The sequence below is a fragment of the Rana temporaria genome, chromosome 4, assembly GCF_905171775.1.
Source record: "Rana temporaria chromosome 4, aRanTem1.1, whole genome shotgun sequence".
Taxonomy (NCBI): domain Eukaryota; kingdom Metazoa; phylum Chordata; class Amphibia; order Anura; family Ranidae; genus Rana; species Rana temporaria.
Window position 1 is genome coordinate 152,363,896 of NC_053492.1, and position 22,120 is coordinate 152,386,015.

Below are 22,120 nucleotides of genomic sequence, written 5' to 3' on the forward strand. Positions count from 1 at the left end.
TTTGAATAAGCTTTTTTTGGAGGTTGAGTTTTTCTCACACTGCAAATTCCAGGTTGAAGTATTAACCCTTGATGGAAATGTGTAACACAAATTCTTAGAAAGACTATGGGAAATAAACAGGGAACCCGACAAGAACATTAGAAAAGGTGAATTTTTATTAGAGAAGACAATAGCAAGACATGATTGGAATTTATGGAAAAAAAGGCGTTTCTCCTTTATGACATGTCTTGTCCTGTTCTTCCTGTACACACAGAATTGGCCTCCCTCAGAGCATAGCATATGAGGCAATACCATTTGATATGAGCATAAATAAGCCATTGACGATATAATAAACTTGCTAAACAAAATGTGAGAAATCGGAACAGTTCTTTAACAAAAAATACAACTACAGTACAGACATTAAACAAAACATTCACTTTTTGGGGCTGACAGGAATTTATCTCCTGCTTTTATTCAACATCTGAATATATTTTTGCAGGTGTTTAAATTACAGTCGCATATACTGTTGAGCACAGTAATGTCATTTCATAACCATGTATAAAAACATGGAAAGCCATTTACAGACCAATAATGAACCAGCACATCAATGTACAAAATTACATTTCTCACAGTTCTTCTACATCAGTGCAATAGCTTGAAGGTCCCTCTAGTGGCAGATAAAGTAATTGCTGTTCAACAGCAAAAAAAAACAAAAACAAAACTAGTTGCTTGCTTGATAGTACTGAAAATTGGCTGCACAAGACCACGATTTCTTCGGCTGCAGTCGAGGGGCAAAATTCTTGGCCTCCCCATTCTCTTGGGTAGTTATTAGATCAATAATGGCTGAAAGAAAAGCACAGTCTCTTGATTCCGTTTCACTCCAGTCTACAGGTCGAGGATTTTCTATCTTCTCTTGCAAAAGGGAATCAAGCTCTGTCTTCAAATCCTACAAGAGACGCAGTAAATAAACAATCGCAATGAATTTCTGGAAGACCGTAACCTTTCTTCAGCAAACATTCATGGGGTCTCCCTCTAGCCTTTTACAGTATATATTGGATTTTGCAGAGTGCTCCAGGAGGAATGATACACAAGGACAGTTTATGGTGATCTTACAGATTGTAGGCTACTTTTTGTACAACAGCAAAAGTAAGGAATCAAGTCCATTGAAAGTACAGGATATAAAAGTGCCATATACCTAAACACTATGGAGCACTTTATGCATGGTCCTCATTGACTAGCATGATCGTCACCTAACTTTTTGAACAAAGTTTAAATTTCGAAATATATGGATAGCAATAACAAGCTTTCTGTTTAAGAGAAGCCCAGTCACCACACACAGACGATTGTGCCCGACATTGGATTTACAACTGGATTATTATTATTTTTTTTTTTTAAAGGACTTTTCATTTTTATTTGTAGTCAAAAATGTGTTTTATTTTTACAAATGTGAAAGTAGAAAAAATTCAGCGCTGGGAAATGACAATCAATAAAATAAAATGCAAGCCAGCACTGTGAATGTATTCATAAAACAATTCCCAAAGTATAAAAAGAAGAAAAGTGCAGCGCAAAATTACAATTTAAATAATAAAAATATATAAATGAAATAAAATGTCCAAGTGTAGAATAAAGTGTCCTTTAAATAAACAAATCCGGCAGGGGTGAGAGTGAAGAGAAGACACCAGAGGAAAATCCACCACCAAGGTAAGGATGGACTCTCACCTCATTGCTTCGACCCATAAAGGGTCACAAATCGACGGACGTCACCCTCGATCATTGCCGCTGTGTTTGGATTTTGCTGTACATGCTGCTTTGCTCGCACTCGGCTTAGAGTGATTTTAAATGTAAGTGTACCACTTTTCCTTATTAAAATATCCCCGGTACATACAGAGAGCACTTAGATGTTTGTGTTTTTCTTTTATGGTGACCTGTGGATATCTATGTGATATGGTGTTATGCTGGAGACTGGAGGCTGGTCCTGACTGAGATTTGGATGCTGATATGCTTTGTGACTCTTTATGGGTCGAAGCAATGAGGTGAGAGTCCATCCTTACCTTGGTGGTGGATTTTCCTCTGGTGTCTCCTCTTCACTCTCACCCCTGCCGGATTTGTTTATTTAAAGGACACTTTATTCTACACTTGGACATTTTATTTCATTTATATATTTTTATTATTTAAATTGTAATTTTGCGCTGCACTTTTCTTCTTTTTATTTTTACAAATGACATTTCTTTGTTAATGAGTTTCACACCTGATGGAGCTAAGAGAGATTTTAAGAAGTGTGTGGACTCAAGTAGGCGGTCAACTATCCAGGCTGTTATTTTCAGTTCTCTCGGGGGGACACTTTTGGCCACCCTGGAACTGTTATTGGGTCATGAGCTAGAGACTCCATTCAATGGAACTACACTTGGAATCAGACGTGTTGCTCTGCTAGATTGGGGCATCTTAAACTTAAAAATCATTAAAAAAAAAAACTTGGGTACCCAAAAATCAGCTGCTGACAAGCAGGAAAGGGTCAATGGCTGAAGCTACTTCAGTGTAGGCAGCAGCAAGGACTAAGTGAAGCAAAACAACTTATCTTGCCAATAGAAACAATAGTGGGGAAAAAACAAAAACACACTCTCAAGCTGAAATGGCAGGAATAAAGTGTGGTGTGCACACGTGTGACTCTGCAGTCTGTGATGCTGTACATAATTCCTAAGCATGCTAACCTTGGTCCAAACAGACTATTGTAAGCAACACAAAACTTGGTATTGGGCTTTAAAGCAGAATAACTCCCTCCTACATCATCCCACAGCACCATTCCCACAAGGTAGAAATATAAAATAAGGCTCATGACCATGATTTTTTTTAAGAAAGCAAGGCAGTCTTTGAAAGATTGGCAAGAAAAGTAATGCTGATGCCACTGAGACACTTCCCGACTAAATCTTTCCATTATCAGCAGAACATCGCTCAGAACCAATTGCTATATGCCTGTGCAATGTGTCGTCTCCCCTGGGGACTAAGTATCAATGTGACAATGCAGGAGCATAACTAGGAGACAGTTGTGACCATATAACAGGATGCTTTTTGCAATGTCACCATGTACACTTATATAGCGCCGAGATAGAGGGCGCTAGACTACACACATAAATGGTAATAACCAATGCCACATAAAGTGTATAACAAAATAAATATTCTACAATAAAGTCAATACATATGCAGACGACTCTATAACTTCTGTGAAAATCAATCACTTGAATTCCTGTGTTGAAAAAAATTTAAATATTGAATCCAAAAATGTGCAAAAAATTGCAGATGGCTCTGCAGGATGAAAAACACAAACACTGAAGTCCACTGTGTTAAGGAAATAAATAAATAAATCAAGTCCCAATATTGTGCATGAAACATAGTACAATCTTCTCAATCTGCTGTGATCTTCCTAGATGAAGAAAAATAGAGAGTGCCACCACCACATTTATATCTTCTTACACCCAAGGTGTGTTGTAACTTAAATGCTCTTACCACAACTGGTTGACTAATTTAGTAAAAAAAGATAGTCAAATAAACTTTAGCAGGATTGTGCCTGCACACATGACATGGAAGATATGAATGCACCTCAGCTCCAGGCGTTCCAAATTAGGATAAATATGTAAGAGAGAACCAGGAGAATCCAATAGCGCAATGACGTTTATTAAAAATTAACAATAAAAACAAGGAAAGCCAAATGGCCTCTTACTTTAAAAGGTGCCTACCCGGCACTGGGGCTGCAGACTTGTCACCGCCAATCTGCGGTTCAAAATTGGGTTCAGGGAGTGGAACGCCACCGCCGTAGCTCCACCACGAGATCCTAGCTGTCAGCTCACAGGACGGGAGGACGTCACGTGACCAGGACCGCCTCCGACGTACGTTTCGTTCGACATACATTTCGTTAGAATACATTTTTCTAACAAAACGTACGTCGGAGGCGGTCCTGGTCACGTGACGTGACGTCGTCCTGTGAGCTGACAGCTAGGATCTCCTGGTGGAGCTACGGCGGTGGCGTTCCACTCCCTGAACCAAATTTTGAACCGCAGATTGGCGGTGACAAGTCTGCAGCCCCAGTGCCGGGTAGGCACCTTTTAAAGTAAGAGGCCATTTGGCTTTCCTTGTTTTTATAGTTCATTTTTAATAAACGTTATTACGCTATTGGATTCTCCTGGTACTCTCTTGCATATTTATCCTAATTTGGAACGCCTGGAGCTGAGGTGCATTCATATCTTCCATGTCACCATGTGTGCAGGCACAATCCTGCTAAAGTTTATTTGACTATCTTTTTAACTAAAGTAGTCAACCAGTTGTGGTAAGAGCATTTAAGTTACAACACACCTTGGGTGTAAGAAGATATAAATGTGGTGGTGGCACTCTCTATTTTTCTTCATCTAGGAAGATCACAGCAGATTGAGAAGATTGTACTATGTTTCATGCACAATATTGGGACTTGATTTATTTCCTTAACACAGTGGACTTCAGTGTTTGTGTTTTTCATCCTGCAGAGCCATCTGCAAATTTTTGCACATTTTTGGGATTCAATATTTAAATTTTTTTCAACACAAAAATTCAAGTGATTGATTTTCACAGAAGTTATAGAGTCGTCTGCATATGTATTGACTTTATTGTAGAATATTTATTTTGTTATACACTTTATGTGGCATTGGTTATTACCATTTATGTGTGTAGTCTAGCGCCCTCTATCTTCTATTCTCAACTTTCACAATTCAGTATTGTTTCAAGAGGAGCAGCTTTTTTCCTATTTTTTTTAATTAATTAGGTTGGCGCGGAATTTTCACTCTTTCACTTATATAGCACCAACAATTTATGCAGAGCTTCATATAAATATACATTCACATCAGTTCCTAATTCACATACATACTAGGGCCAATTTAGACAGAAGCCAATTAAGCTACCAGCATGTCTGAGTGTGGGCGCAAACCGATGTACCCGTAGAAAATCCGCACAGGGAGCAAGTGGGAACTCCAGGCAGGTAGTGCCGTGGTTGGGATTCACACCGACGACCCTGGTGGTGCTATGTGGAAGTGCTAACCACTGTGCTACATATTAAAGTCTAAACAACAAGTTTTGGAAACAGCAACAGCTCCGCCCCTCTCGCCATGCCAGTCCCTATCGCCGTGGGGGTGTTTTTTTTTTAAGCACCCGTTTAGAGCCATAGGCTCTAATAGGCTTCAAAATAGAATGGGCTCAGAGCGCAGAGCTTGTGCCATAAGCCCACCCAGGTGTCACAACAGTGAATTAACGGTTTGCAACCGCCTGCCACTGTTTGGAATTACACAAACATTTTAAATATTGTATAATGTTTTAGTGAATGTGTTTAAATCTATTTTAAGTGCTCATAAAATAAATGAAGGGCTAAAGCATGGTGTTTGATATTGATAGAATGAGAGGGGATATGAAAAAGGAATATGAAAGAAGGTTGCAGACTTTCTACTACATCAGGATTATGTAAAGTATACAGTAAAGTATGATTGGTTAGTATTGTAGGGGGATTTGTGCAGTAGCATTACCTTGACCAGGTGTGCAATCCGACCAGGCGACTGAAAAACAATCCATTCATCGACAGCAATAGTGTCCTGCCCTTGGTCCTTCTGGATGGAAATATCTCCTCCAAAGAAAAGTAGTGAATATGGAGAGACCTCTGTGCAGTCATACAGGTAAATCTGTAGTGATTGACATAAAATCAAAATAATTTATTGTGAACAATAATTGAGTTTCATCAACAAACAGATCTTTGTGAACATTTAAAGAAAATCTAAAAAATATTTTTTTCCTCCCTAGGGGAAGTACATAGAGCATGTGGATGTGGTCCCGTTCCACACCATCTCCTTCATTTCTAAGCTGCATGGTGAGAGAGATCCTCCCCCCAATATATGCACTTGGTTCCTTGGGGAGTCAAATTAAAAAAAGATAACTCTTTAACAACCAAAAGCCCAGAGACACTTTCACATTTCAGCTATGGGCCTAACGCAATTGTTTTTTTGATAGCTCAGGGAAGGGGTCAGAACTTTTGTCAGGTTTTACTGCCATCGATTTCCATTTGAGATATTTCCTCATTCCTTTTGTTCTGGGCACAACCTTTTACCAGACAGGACGTGAGGGAAAGCATCCAACCTGCATCAGAGAGAAAGACAAAAACTGACAGGGGTTCTAACATTCCCTTTACTTAAAAAAAAAAAAAAAACGACAACTAATCGATTTATGAAAATTGTAATCGATTAATTTCATAATCGATTAATCGGCCAGTAACATAATGTGGTTAAAACAACTAAAATTAGCCCTTTATAGTACAAAAAAGCAAATTGCTACTATAAATATTACTTTCACTGTCCCACAGTAAAAAAAATTAACCCCGTACATTAGCAATTTGCTCTTTTTGTACTTATTTGTTTTTTTAACCCCATTATGATACTAAACTACTCAGGCCTGGGTTCACCCCTCTGTTTTTTGGTGCTTTTTGCAGAAACACACTACAGTTCATTTACATGTTTTCCTATGGGACACGTTCACATACATGATTTTTTTTTCAGCTGCTGCGTATTTGGAAAGGGTAAGTACTTTTTAACACAAAACGGTGCCATTTTTTTTTTTGGTTCAATATACTTCAATGGAGAAGTTGCAGAAAGGCATGTAATGTGTTTTTGCGGCAATTTGTGTTACACATATACATACACACACACACACACACACACACACACACACACACTTGTGCTCATAAGATTACATACCCTGGCAGAATTTATGATTTATTGGCCATTTCTTATACTCATGGTTAGTGTTTGGCTGAAGCCATTTATTATCAATGAACTGTGTTTACACTTTATAAATCATAATGACAACATAAACTACCCAAATGACCCTGATCAAACGTTTACATACCCCAGTTCCTAATACTGTGTATTGCTCCCTTTAACATCAATGACAGCTTGAATTTTTTTGTGGTATTTGTGGATGAGCCTTTTTATCTTCTCAGATGGTAAAGCTGCCCATTCCTCTTGGCAAAAAGCCTCCAGTTCCTGTAAATTCTTTGGCTGTCTTGCATGAACTGCACGTTTGAGATCTTCCCAGAGTGGCTCGATTATATTGAGGTCAGGAGACTGAGATGGCCACTCCAGAACCTTCATTTTATTCTGCTGTAGCCAATGAGAGGTCGACATTGCCTTGTGTTTTGGATCATTATCTTGGAATGTCCAAGTACGTCCCATGAGCAGCTTCCTGGCTGATGAATGCAAAATGTTCCTCCAGTATTTTTTGATAACATACTACATTCATCTTACCATCTTTTTTGACCAAATTTCCTGTGTCTTTGTAGCTCACACATCCCCAAAACATCAGCGATTCACCTCTGTGTTTCACAGTAGGAATGGTGTACCTTTCATCATAGGCCTTGTAAACTCCTCTCCAAATGTAGCATCTATGGTTTCGGCCAAAGCTCAATTTTGGTCTTGTCACTCCAAATGACTTTGTGCCAGAAGGTTTGAGGCTTGTCTCTGTGCTGTTTGGTGCATTGTAAGAGGGATACTTTGTAGCATTTGCGTAGCAATGGCTTTCTTCTGGCGACTCGACCATGCAGCCCATCTTTCTTCAAGTGCCTCCTTATTGTGCATCTGGAAACAGCCACACCACATGTTTGAAGATAGTTCTGTATTTTACCTGAAGTTATTTGTGGGTTTTTCTTTAAATCCCCAAAATGTTCCTGGCAGTTGTGGCTGAAATTTTAGTTGGTCTACCTGACCGTGGTTTGGTTTCAACAAAACTTTTAATTTTCCACTTCTTGATTAGAGTTTGAACACTGCTGATTGGCATTCTCAATTCCTTGGATATCTTTTTATATCCCTTTCCTGTTTTATACAGTTCAACAACCTTTTCCTGCAGAGCCTTTGACAATTCTTTTGCTTTCCCCATGACTCAGAAACGTCAGTGCAGCACTGGATGAAAGTTGCAAGGGTCTGTCAGGAGTCCAGAAACTCATTGACCTTTTATACACACACACTAATTACAAGCAAACAGATCACAGGTGAGGATGGTTACCTTTAATAGCCATTCAAACCCATTTGTGTCAACTTGTGTGTATGTTATCAGGCCAAAATCACCAGGGTATGTAAACTTTTGATCGGGCTCAATTGGGCAATAATGGCTTCAGCCAAACACTAACCATGAGTGAAAGTTCTCCCACTTAAAAAGATGAGAGGCCTGTAACTGTCATCAAAGGTATACCTCAACTATGAGACAAAATGTGGAAACAAATCCAGACAATCACATTGTCTGATTTGGAAACAATTTATTTGCAAATTATGGTGGAAATTAAAGCGGGAGTTCACCCGAAATTTTTTTTTTATCATTAGATTGATGGTCATTTTGTCATGGGGAATCGGATAGTTTTTTTAAAATCGAAGCAGTACTTACCGTTTTAGAGAGCGATCTTCTCCACCGCTTCCGGGTATGGTCTTCGGGACTGGGCATTCCTATTTGATTGACAGGCTTCCGACGGTCGCATACATCGCGTCACGAGTAGCCGAACGTCGGTGCGGCTCTATACGGCGCCTGCACACCGACGTTCGGCTACTTTTGGAAAATCGTGACGCGATGTATGTGACCGTCGGAAACCTGTCAATCAAGTAGGAACGCCCAGTCCCGCAGCCCATACCCGGAAGCGGCGGAGAAGATGCATCTCTAAAAACGGTAAGTACTGCTTCGATTGTAAAAAAAACACCCGATTCCCCTTGACAAAACGAGCCTCAATCTAATGTTAAAAAAAAAAAGTTTTTTGGGTGAACCTCCACTTTAAGTATTTGGTCACCTACAAACAAGCAAGATTTCTGGCTCTCACAGACCTGTATCTTCTTTAAGAGGCTCCTCTGTCCTCCACTCATTACCTGTATTAATGACACCTGTTTAAACTTGTTATCAGTATAAAAGACACCTGTCCACAACCTCAAACAGTCTCACTCCAAACTCCACTATGGTGAAGACCAAAGAGCCGAAGGACACCAGAAACAAAATTGCAGATTCAGTCTTCCCAGCCAGGTGCAAGTCTACAATAGGCAAGCAGCTTGGTGTGAAGAAATCAACTGTGGGAGCAATAATTAGAAAATGCAAGACATACAAGACCACTGAATCTCCCTCGATCTGGGGCTCCACGCAAGATCTCACCCTGTGGGGTCAAAATGATCACAAGAACGGTGAGAAAAAAATCCCAGAACCACACAAGGGGACCTAGTGAATGACCAGCAGAGAGCTGGGACCAACGTAATAAAGACTACCATCAGTCTATGCCGCCAGGGACTCAGATCCTGCAGTGCCAGACGTGTCCTCGTGCTTAAGCCAGTACATGTACGGGCCTGTCTGAGGTTTGCCAAGGAGCATTTGGATGATCCAGAAGAGGATTGGGAGAATGTCATATGGTCAGATGAAACCAAAGTAGAACTGTTTGGTAGAAACGCAACTAGTCGTGTTTGGAGGAGAGAGAATGCCGAGTTGCAACAAAAGAACATCATACCTACTGTGAAGCATGGGGGTGGCAACATCATGCTTTGGGGCTGTTTTTCTGCAAAGGGAACAGGACGACTGATCTGTGTACATGAAAGATTGAATGGGGCCATGTATCATGAGATTTTGAGTGCAAACCTCACATCAGCAAGGGCATTGAAGATGAAACGTGGCTGGGTCTTTCAGCATGACAATGATCCCAATGACAAAGAAGCATTTCAAGGTCCTCAAGTGGCCTAGCCAGTCTCCAGATCTCAACCCCATAGAAAACCTTTGGAGGGAGTTTAAAGTCTGTGTTGCCCAGCGATAGCCCCAAAACATCACTGCACTAGAGGAGATCTGCATGTAGGATTGGGCCAACATACCAGCAATAGTGTGTGAAAACCTTTGTGAAGACTTGCAGAAAATGTTTGACCTCTGTCATTGCCAGCAAAGGATATATAACAAAGTATTGAGATGAACGTTTGATATTGACCAAATACTTATTTTCCACCATAATTTGCAAATAAATTCTTTTCAAATCAGACAATGTGATTGTCTGGAATTGTTTCCACATTTTGTCTCTCAAAGTAGAGGATGACAATTACAGGCCTCTCTCATCTTTTTAAGTGGGAGAACTTGCACAATTGGTGGCTGACTAAATATTTTTGCCCCACTGTTTTGCCCCCTGAGCCATGACTGGCCAAAGCATGCAGGTCAGGTGCATGATTTGGCCAATCATAGGATCTAGCAGTGCTTAAAGGGGCGTTCCGTGCCACTCGAATTTGCCGTGAATGCCCCATAATGTTCTAAATTCGGCAAACACCCGATGCTCGAGTCTAACTTATGTTTGACTCGAACATCAGGCTCATCCCTAATAGCGATACGTTCAACCATCCGTCTGGTGGATCGGATGAGATCTGAAAAAAACGGACATGCTGTCCATTTTCATCCGATCTCCCCATAGAAATCAGTGGGGCTCCGACAGGTCTCTCCCCGCTCAGTGAGCGGAGACAGACCTGTCATCTGCCGTCTCAGAGGAGATTAGCGGAGCGATTTCCCGCTGAGCTGGCAGACTCTGCTGAGCAGATCTGTCATCGTGTGAAAGGAGCCTTGGGGTAAAGGGGGCTGACTACAAATGCAAGCCACACTTTTTAGATATTCATTTGTAAAAAGAAAATTGAAAACCATTTATCATCATTTTCCTTTCACAATTATGTGCCACTTTGTGTTGGTCATCACATAAAATCCCAATAAAATAAATTTACGTTCTTGGTTGTAACATGACAAAATGTGGAATATGTCAAGGGGTATGAATACTTTTTCAAGGCACTGTAGATCATGCAACATGTTACGAACAGACAGCCCCGGCAACTCCCCGATCTGCCAACTAATGGGGATCTTCTGATCTTTTCTGAATGTAAAACTACAAGGCTCGGCAGCCTTTGTGGCTGTTCGCTTGTAGTTTTCAACGGACTACTACAGCACTCTGGATGCCGTGGTAGTTCATTCTCTCTTCCTGTCAGATTGTATCTGCTTGCCCTTATGGGATGTACAGGCACACAGATACACTGGCAGATCTGCTGGAGACCTGCAATTCTTTACAGGCTTTTTTACCTGCAAAAAAAAAAAAAATGTGCATTTCTAAAAAATAAAATAAAAAAAAAATAAAAAAAATTTAATAAGTGAACTTATCCTTTAAACACAAGCCGAAAAAAGGAGAAGATACTTACACTACTGGTTTTCATCTTCAGGTGGTAGACCAGCCAGGAGTAGTGAAACTCTGTCTCTTCCACGTTGACCGATTTGGGATGAATGCAGACCTTACCATCTGATTTTGTGTAAACTTTTACCCTAATGAAAATGTATTGCGTTAATATTTTAACATGGCCTTCTGATAAACACATAATTACAAGATAATACATCAAACCAGAGTACTAGTGCCAATGTGATCCACGCATTGTAACTGTATTTAAAGAAGTGAATCGAGAAATGGCGCAGACTGAAGTATTTCCTGGTTTTACCTTTCCCTCACAGCCCCTTAAATCCTGGGAGAGTTTGTACGATAAAAGCTCTATGTACAGCCAAAAGGGGCGCCGGAGACTATGCACATCACATGTCTAGAAAGTCAGAAGTGTTTGTTTTTTTACTGTACACCTGTCATGAGAAATGGTTACGGTAATTCCTGGGATATTCCAGTTGCCTGGCAGTGTTTGGCTGCAAAGTTTTTGGGTCACATACCTTGAACAAGCATGCTATAAATAAGTTCTAGAATAAAGAAAGGAACATACTCAAAAGTAAGTGTCAAAAGTGTCACAGCTGTGCACTTTGAAAGCTGACCTTCATGCCTGAAATAACAAAATACCTACCGCACATGTGCCAAGAAGGGGCAGGAGTACCAAAATGGCACCTGCATCATTAAACAGAAGCAGATGCACATGGGCCCAGAGTCTCTAAAAAGACATTTGTGAGGTGTGACCATAGCATGGGGGAGTCCGGCTGGTTCAGCATAGGAGTGAGGTGGAGCCTTTGAAAAGGGTCTACTGGTCCATGGCTACAGATACCACACATCTTAAAATCATTTCCCCCAGCTGTACTAGCTGTTTTTAATGATCTTGCGCTAAAGAAATATATAACCATAGACGTGCAATCTGCAATGGTAATATAGTGCTGAAAGATGAGTCCTAGACAAACTGAAATGCAATGTAAATGGGTGCAGACAGACACCTACTATACCACAGAGAAAAAAAATCTAAATAAAATCATCAATAAAGTGAAATAACAAAGCAATCAATAAAGTGGGCATGTGCATAAGGTGCAAAAATACAATACTCAATAAGTGCAAATGGTGCAAGATAGTTCAATATGAATCAGTGAATGGATAAAGTCCCAGGGAGTCCCATATGGTGGACTACAGACATAGGAACCAGTCCTTAAATGCTTCAATGGTCCTGATATAGAGGTTTTCTTAATTGGAGTATTGAACCATGGTGATTGTCCTACACCGCAGAACGCTCACCTTAAAAATAATAAGTCGGGCACATCAACTTTCCCCACTCATCTCTGCAGTCTTCAACTGGGATTTCTGTTGTATAGTGTTCTCTACTTCTCTCCACTATCCAGTAAGATGTAGCTTTCCTGAAGGGAAAGACGGGGGGAGGGAGTGGGAAGATTTTCAACCTGTGCCCAGGTAACAAGCAAGGAGGAAAGAGACCTCTGATAGTAGTATTGAAAAAAAAACCTTTAATGCAACATATACAAATGAATGGACTCTTACAATAAATAAAAAAAATAGCTCATCTTTCAGCACTAGATTACCATTGCAGATTGCACGTTTTGGTTTATATATTTCTTTAGCGCAAGATCATTTTAAGAGTTTTAACAGATACGTGTATGAGGCAGTGGCTTTGCCAGAACCAAATCACCTGAAAGTGCAGCATATAACCCATATTTTATGATTGACAGGCTGTGCCTGTACTGTACAATAAAGCAAAATCATGATGCAGATATTTAATGATGAATAGGTGAAATATGTTATCAGCAGACAGAGGAATATTGAGGGACAGCTTCTTTATGTTAAGAGTTGAAAACCTACAAAGCAAGGGTAACAATAGCAAAAATCAATAACTAGATTACACAGCTGAATTTCTGGAACAAAACTACTGGACCTTGTAATGGTAGCAATGATGGAAAACTATTCATTTGTTAGACAAAATTTGCAGGGGTGTTTTTTTACCCCAGTTATCTATGCGCCCATATTTTTCTGGTGGGATTTTTTTTAAGTGTTACTAAACCCACAACAGTAAAATCAGTCTGTATATGCAGTAAAGCATGCTTGTTATACTGACTGTGGAACGAAGACCGTTTGATCCTGTCTTCTTTGATCCCTACCTCCTTCTGTCCCCAATCCATCCCCCTGATCATACAGAACCCTAGGAGGCACTCTGCACATGCTCAGTCTGGTGGGTATTGCTAGAATTTTTTTTTTTTGGGGGGGGGGGGGGGTGCATGTGATCAGCTCAAGGCAATCAGCACTGTCCAGACAGAGGTTAAGCAGACTCACAGGACAGTCAGAGGAGAATGAAAACAACTCCTACAAGCTTTAACCAGTGCTCAGCTGGACACTGATAGAAGTCACAAGACTGCTATATCCTGCTGATGAGAAAAGGGCTTTAGCAGTTTATATTTACAATAATAATAATTTCTGTGTTATAGTGAATGCAGGGTCCTGGGTTTAATAACACCTTTAAATCTAAGAAGCCTTTGCTTAAAAATTAAATAAGCTACCCACTGCACCATATATAGCACTATTCTTAGAAAAATATTAACATGAAGGGCAAGGTGACAATGTGTTTGAAGAGCAGACCTCCATGCCAGTTATACTCCATTTACCAGCACTCCTTTGCCACTGGCAACAATACTGGTGCCTCCAGGCATGAAGGAGCATGTAACCTTCATATGTGACAGTGCTGGAATCTAGCCGTCAGTCTCTAGACCTGCTACGGTTATATGACCAAAGGAGTGTTGGTAAAGTGATTATAACTGGGAAGGGGAGAGCCCATTGCATACACAGTCCTTACAAGAGCAAACCAATAGTATCTCTTTATGGCCTATTGCTGGAAAAATAAACAAACAGATTTCAGTCTTGAACCTCTTCATTGGTCTATCTTTCAAAAAATCATCCAAATTATATCACTTACATTTGTCTTTTTTTACTGAAGGTAGGGCGAATCTTAGCCACTTTTGGATACAATCCAGCACAGATAACCGCCTTGATGAGCTTTTCATTATCTAGAAAGAAAAAAACCTTATTGGACACTTTAAAAGTAAAACGGACAGCAGACTGATCTAAGATTACCACTCACCTGAATTGATATTAGATTTAGAATGCTTTGGATTACTGCTGCTGACAAAACCTGCTCCAACCAGGTGGTCCGCAAACTGCCCTTTCATGTCATTTAGCATCTAAAAAGGAGAAAAAAAAAAAAAAAACAGGAACATTTGCTTTATATTGTAGGGGTGTACTATTGACACGAGTATGAGTAACTAACCAAACATGATTTTATATAAAAAGAAAGGATAGTACCTTGAGTGAATTAGAAGACAGGAAGTTATCCCAGCAGTAGTCCTTCTCTGCTTTTGGTCCATATCGCTTAGCTTCCTCCCAACCCTAAGATGTTTTTGTAAAATGAATGGGCAATAATACATTACTACTATTCAATTACAGAAGAATAAACTGAATAGACTGAATTTAAAATCATGACAAAAAGGTGCCACATTCATTTTAGAACACTACAGAATAAGGGAGAATTACACACACACACAAAAAAAAAGAAACAGTCTTCTTCCTATGACATAATACACACTTGCTTAGTCTTATTTTTTTTATACTATCACTCCTTTGTACCCGTTTGCTGTGCAGTATCATTATTTTAATGCAAGTGAAGGAGAATCACAGGAATCTACCCCAAGGCCCCTTTCACAATGGGGCGGGAGGTGCGCTGACGGTATAGCGGCACTATTTTAAGCGCCGATATAACGTCGGAATTGGGGCGGGATTCGCCCCCTAGAGGTGTGGTTTAAACCCCTGCTAGCGGCCGAAGAAGGGTTAATACCGCCGGCAATGCGCCTCTGCAGAGGTGCATTGCCGGCGGTATTACCGCGGTTTCCCATTGCTTTCAATGGGAAGGAGAGGTGGAGGAGCGGTAAACACAACGCTCCAAAGATGCTGCTAGCAGGACTTTTGGAGCGGTCCTTCTGGCGCACCGCCTCAGTGTGAAAGCCCTCTAGCCTTCACATTGTGACTGCAGGGCAGGAGTTTTTCAGGCGGTATTTAGGTGCTATTTTTAGCGCTAAAACCTATTTGATGGTGGAGACAACACTTCCCTGGAAAGCATATTGCAGCTAACTGGGTGTCATTGTACCAAAGGTAAGTGCCAACACAGGGTCCAGTACCAGAAGTGAATTTACAGGCCACCCCCTGCATCTTCATGTGGCAGTGCCCATTCCTCGATGTTGCTGCAAAGGAACCACCAAACTGGAAGCTGAAAGAGGTAGCTGCAGTGGCTGCAGGTGCAGCTGGGTTGAGAAAGAATTCTCAGTGCCAAGATCAGTAAGAAATCTTCTAAGTCTTAGAGGTAAAATTAGGAGTCAAACCAGAAATCTGCTCCCAGTAGATAGATGTCATCCATAACTTAAGGACACTAGCAAAAAACCAAGGGTTGCTGTGAGTGGGAGAGTGTATATATGGGCTGTCCTAACAACTTTGTCAATGTCCTCACCTGAACATGGCAGCATATAACCCATGGTTTAGATTAATGAAAGCCTTTGTCCTGTAATGTAGGTACAAAAAAAAAAAAAAAAATGCATCACTGCTCACCATGAAAGCATTCAGAACAGTCAAGTGGTCACTCTTCGTATTTTTGGACAGTTCCTTTCTTCTTGCATCTGCCAATTTTTCCTTACCCTTAAAAGGAAAAAAAAAAGATGAAATGAAAATAACCCCATAAAAGCTCAATTTCCCTAAAGCCCTATGTTGGTCAGCTGGAAAGGTCTTACAACTCTAAGTATGCAGCAACATTTGAGTAAACAAAAACTGAGAGGCTTTTCCAACCCATTAAAGTTGAACTTTAGTCAGAAAATTAAGTCCTGATAGATCACTTCAGCCTGGTCCCTTTGGCAGGTACAGCTATGCAAAACTTTAAATATATGCCTAGGCTGTTTAAAATCCAGTAATACACGGTCTGACAACTTAAAGATTTGCTGCTGCTCAGGGGGTCTGGGCAACAGCAAAATGGCAGCCACCGGCAAGAAGAAACAGGGGCAATGCTGGAGGCAATTTACAGTACACACCAATTTTGGTAGCATAATTAATGTGGAATGTATGTTCCTTGCTAAAAAACAAAAACAAATTATTTTTTATCATCAAGTAATGCATCTGGACTAGCAATTTTTCAGAAAACTAGATCCATTTACGGTCTTGGGTTTCTGTTCAAGAATGGGCTCCTGCCAAATTGTAAGTGTTGTAAGGGCTAGTTCACACCATAGAAACAGTCCAGATGCATTGCGGATGCTTTTCTACATGCACGTTTTTGGTGCCTTCCAGTGCGTTTTTGGTGCTTTTTATGCGGTGCAGTGCATTTCCCCCTCTTTTTTTTTTAACCTATAAAGGACATGAGTGCTCCAGTGCATTTTTGATGCGTTTTACTGTGTTCCAGTACAATCCAGTGCAGAAAAAATGCTGCATGTTCTACTTTTTTTTTCCTGGAACTGACCGCACTGGTATGAACTATGCCATTGAAAATCATATAACCTACTATCCATGCGGTTTTGATGCTAAAAAAAAAAAAAAAAAAAAACCGCACCGGACTGCATGTGGTGTGAACTGGCCCGAAATGTATTATTAATATGTACGAGAAATGAGATGTACAGGTGGCTACATTGTTACAACTCACAGGGGCTTCTGCATACAGTATTCATATACATTCCTCTGAATGGGTTGTCAAAGGGGGCAAAAACAATCTTATAGAGCATATTGTGCATCAGAATATAACTTTAATACCATATAATACCAAAAAGTTAAAAATTGCATTATTGAAGAGGCTGCAATACAAATTTGTACCCCTGTACTCTGCTGTGTTTAAGTTGGACACTTTCAAAATTCTGGAATGGCCAAATTCCCTGCCGTTACGATTCCTTCTACCAGCTCCTACTGCAAAACTGTACACAATGGCTTGATAAATTTAACGATTTTTCTGTCAGGTGTATCATCTTAACACTGTGCTACTCACCAAGAGAGGCAAGTATTTATAAATGTACATTGCAGGGACCATCATTTTGGATTTTCTTTTAGAAATTATATAGTTTCTTTTAATTGTTCTGAACCATAAGTTTAATAGTAGCTTGTAAGAGAACTGCATATTTTTGTAGAGGAAAAGAATGATAGAGGTAGAGGATGCATGTTACTATGTACGTGTACCTCAGGGACTGAAGAATGTAAAGAAAAAGCCCCAGCAACCCGTTATTGAAAAAACTATTACCATAACAAAAATAAAGATTGGTAGCCCCCCAGAGGATCCTGTGCACATAGTACCTGTTCCTATTTTAAATTGTGTAGGAGTTGCCGAACTGTGTTGTTGGATTGCTAGACTTGCCAGCCTAGCTATCAGAGAACACTGAGCAATGTAGACGGGTTTGGAATGACAGTTCCGGAAATGGGACATAAGCAGTGCACACAGAGCTCATGCCACTTTTTCCTTCTATGATGTCAGACAGAACATCGTTCTGCTGTGCAGTGCTGTCTCCTCATTTCTCCTCCAGTTTACATTGGACCTCCAGTTTGCAATTCAATGGAATGCAGACATGATAAACTGCCAACTTGTGTTGTGAGCAGCTGGAAAAAAGAGCTTTCATTCCCAAAAACACAAGTTGACATATGCCTTCACAAGGGTGACGTATGCCATCTACATTCGATGATGGACATTGCCTAAAGCATAGTTCCAAATTGTCCACATCAAAGGAGTTACAGATTCAGAGATGTCTCTCAGAAGCTGTGCTTCAACAGACATGTTTTTAAAATCTAAGCAGGAGGGTAAATTAGACCTGGACATAGAAGATCCGGATGATCTGGTTGAATTCACGGAGCATTCATCAAGAGTCCTGATGAACTGATCCCACAAAGCTACAAGAACATCTACAGCTTTTGCTACAGGATGCCTGTACCTGAAGAGAAACCTGTTCAATTTGCTGTTAAACCTGAAGGCCCACATCAGTCCCAAACACCTCCAGGTGTAGAGTCCACTCCCCTGGGTCCAGACATTGATGGCTGAGGAAGTCTGCCTGCCATGGTCCATGCCTGGGATGGCAGACAAGACTGGAAAGTGAAGTTCTACCCAAGACAGGATGCATTCTACCTCTCTTGCTGAGGCAAGATTTCTGATACCGTAGGTAATGTATGCCACTTCTGGTGTATTGTCTGATAATCTGGTTTGAATGACCCTCTAGCAGGATCGTCTAAAACTGAGAAGACAGCCAAATTGCTAGAAACAGAAAGATGCTGATCAGGCAAGGACTCCAATCCTCCTGTAGGCAGCAGTATAACCTGAAGGTGAAAGACTTCCTCTGCCCCTCAATGGACAAGAAGTGTTAAGCAGTGAAGGGGTTAACATACGCTATACTGCTGCAATCAGAAACCACTGAATATAATCAATCCCATTAAAGTAAAATTATCCCAGACATTGCAGCATCTCATATAAATATTGCAATAGGGCGCACTTTGTAAAAGTGAAAGTGTCACAGGGATAATACCTGTACAGGTGGCACAACCTGGAGACTGGATCACCATAGCTTGATGCAGAAGTCTATAAGGCCACAGTGACACCAGAGCAAAGCGATTTTTTAGGTGTAGTTTTTTCACAATATTCCCATGTGAATACAAGCATTTTACATGTGTTCTAAAGCATCAGGTGTCTTGTTTTAGCTAATGGAAAGCAATAGAGGCTAGTTCTTACAAGCTATAAAAAAATAAAAGTGTGCAAAACTCTCGATTTGTGCATTTTTAGGGGGTTCCATTCAATTATACAACAAATTCTGCCTTAAGCTTCTAGAATATCGAGCCACAGACACGTGAGCACTCAAATATGAGTGCTCACTATTGACGACACAAGCTACACACGCCCATGTGTCAATGGGGCCTTTTTCCTAATGCCACTCCTTGCTTGACCCACAGTGGCAGATTGGGCAGTTACTCAAAATAAATAGAGAGTTAACCATGTTCAACTTGTCAAAAAAGGATGATGTAGGCCTGCTTACTACATCCACAGTGACACTAAGAAAAAACAAATTACTAAGAGTGAATGACATAATGGTAAATAAACTTGTAAAGCTGTGTTCATATTTTCAGGGTGAGGATGTTAATGACGTATACCAGCCATTGCCTAAAGTGAAAGACAAGGCTGTGAACCTGCAGATGCTACACTCGCCATGCTCTCAGACGATCCTCCCAAGAGAATCTTTGGGTGACAGTTTAACCACTTGATGTCCGCACTATAGCCAAATGACGGCTACAGCGCAGACCTGAAATGCCAGAAGGCAGTCAATAGATGTCCTCCCCTTTGCAAGCACCCCCCTGCAGGGCGCGCACTGTGATCACAGAGTCACAGAGACTCGGGTGATCACAGATCCGAGTAAGGGGCTGTTCCCGGCCCCTTACCACGTGATCAGCTGTCAGCCAATGACAGCTGATCATGTGATGTAAACAAAACTCGGTAATCACTTTTTTCTCCTCACGCCGACAGCACAAGGAGAAAAAAAGCCGATCACCGACTTTTGTGTAAGGGACATCGGTCCCCAGTGGAAGAGGCACATACGCCTCATCAGTGCCCACCAGTACCGCCTGCCAGTGCCCACCAGTGGAATAAAGTGCCACCTATCAATGCCTCATCAGTCTCACCTACCAGTGCTGATCATTGCCGCCCATCGGTGCCCACCAGTGCCGCCTCATCAGCGTACATCAATGAAGGAGAAAAATTACCTGTTTGCAAAATTTTATAACAAAATATAAAACTCTTGTATTTTTTTTCAGGCTTTTTAAAAAAAAAAAAAATAATAATAATCTGCAGAGGAGATCAAATACCACCAAAAGAAAGCTCTATTTATGGGGAAAAAAAATTATTTGGGTAGTGTGACCGTGCAAAGTGCCCAGTAAGCAAATGGCTAATAAATAAAAACGCCCAATGGACTAGGCAAACTGTGTAAATAACTGAAAATACAAGTCTGAAATAAATGGATAATTGCTGCTAAAAACTGTGTAATAAAGGAGGTGGCAATACATTTCAAGTGGTCCACCTTCTATTGGCCGAAGGATCTCTCTCTCTGTATTTTTTCCATAAAGATATTCTTCTTTAACCACTTCCCACCCGGCCACTGTACATAAAACGTCTGGGTTGTCCTTTCCTCATTCTGAGAGGACATTCAGGAACAGACTCAGATCAAGTGCCGCGGTGCAGCTCCATCCTGTGATCGTTGTGATCAAAGGATCCAGCCAAGCAGAGATCGGGATATGAGATTCTGCAGCCTTGTGACAGCTTTCTGTGTAAGGATGATTTTATACAGAGAGCGGTCACAGATCCCCCCACAAACAGTACACCAAGCACCCCTGTCCCCTTAAAACATCTGTCATGAAGCAAAAAACATCTGTCAGTCCCCCATCACCGCCGGTGGCCGATCAAAGTGTCCAGTATTGAAGTGGTTAACTGTGACCTGCTGCGAGGCATCCACATTAAAACACATGCATGGGAGTCCCTTAAGCTTTTGTCATTTGGCTTTTTTATAAATTTTGTAAAAGTATCTGCCTGCTCATAAACCCACTCAAATCAGAGAAGTCCAAGACTTTTAATGTCATTATGTGAAGTATTTCCAAAGAAAGTATGAAGTCTAAGGAATAACTAAAGTATTGAACACCTGCAAGATTGTTTAACGAAGGAATCCTGACAACTTACCAATGGAATAAGAAATGGGTCTTTAAAGCTGAGGCTTGCTGCAATTGTTAAGACAGGATCCAAACAACCAAACAATGCCCCAAAGAGAATCATCTTTCCGATATGTGGTTCTACTGGTAACCGCGCCAAGTGAAACCCCAGGGGTGTCAATTCTTCACGTTTATCGAGAGCATTCTGGAAAAGAATGGAACATATTGGCATTTCTAACAATTGTCAGACATATGAATGGCATTAAGTTATTTCAACACATACATTGGTAGCACCATTGTTACAATTTTCAATGAAAGTATGTGATTGGATTAATATTGTAAACAATAGGATGTCGGCCTCGGTTTTTATAAATTGTATTCTGTCATTAAACATTTATCCACTAGATGGTGTTATTCTGTATAGAGGAGTACTGGTCGGAGTATTTTTCACGTTTACATGTGGCTGTTCCTTTTGAAGCTCTTGATTGCTCTTCACTGAACTTGGAGTGGATGCTGTACAACCATTGTCTGCCTCTGATGCCAGTATTTCATGTGTTTCCATCTGCACTAATGACCATTAGAAGGTTCGGCCCACTACATCTGGTAGGAGGCATATACCGATTGTTGTTCGGTGTTGGATCTCAACATTCATTCCTAATGCCGCTTTTTCACGCTGTTTATATACACACTGAATGGACTTTTCTATTCCAGTGTATTACTTGTTCTAAGAAAGTCTCTTTTTATTTCATATTTGCATTGTTTTGTTAATATAATGTATGAATACATATTAGCACTACTTTAAGAATTTTGTACACTGCACTTTATATGCATTTTGAACGCTGCTTTTTGTTTATATTATTGTGGCTGCTTGTTTGTACAATATTTTTTGACCTAGCGCAGTCTTTTTTTTTTTTTTTAAGATTACTTGCAAAACTTGCACCACATCCTCCAGAAAGCCCCTGAAGGTCTTCTGGGATCTGGGATCAAAGCGGCCTTTTATCTTGACATTCCTCCTGGTCCTTGACACCATTCCAAAAAAAAAATATTAAATGCCAACGGCTACAAATACTGCAGCTGCTGATTGATATTAGGGCACTTACCTGTCCTGGAGTCCAACAACGTCGGCAGCAGAGGACGAGCGATTACTCGTCCTCTGCTGCCCCCACGCCATCCTCGGTG

The 22,120-nt window shown here is 40.7% G+C and overlaps 1 protein-coding gene across 2 annotated transcripts in view; it reads right to left on the reverse strand.

Moving 5' to 3' along the window:
• Nucleotides 1–133: 133 nt before the first annotated feature.
• Nucleotides 134–22,120, reverse strand: part of DHX36 (DEAH-box helicase 36) — an 84,777-nt gene continuing 62,790 nt past the window's right edge. Inside the window, exons 18-25 of one of the 2 annotated variants that reach the window (XM_040349213.1) lie at nucleotides 20,973–21,146; nucleotides 15,854–15,940; nucleotides 14,561–14,644; nucleotides 14,340–14,439; nucleotides 14,175–14,265; nucleotides 11,208–11,328; nucleotides 5,517–5,669; nucleotides 134–925 (exon numbers count right to left, since the gene is read on the reverse strand). In XM_040349213.1, coding sequence (XP_040205147.1) covers nucleotides 701–925; nucleotides 5,517–5,669; nucleotides 11,208–11,328; nucleotides 14,175–14,265; nucleotides 14,340–14,439; nucleotides 14,561–14,644; nucleotides 15,854–15,940; nucleotides 20,973–21,146 — 1,035 coding nt within the window. In that variant the 3' untranslated portion in view covers nucleotides 134–700. The other variant, XM_040349214.1, reaches the window with a different exon arrangement.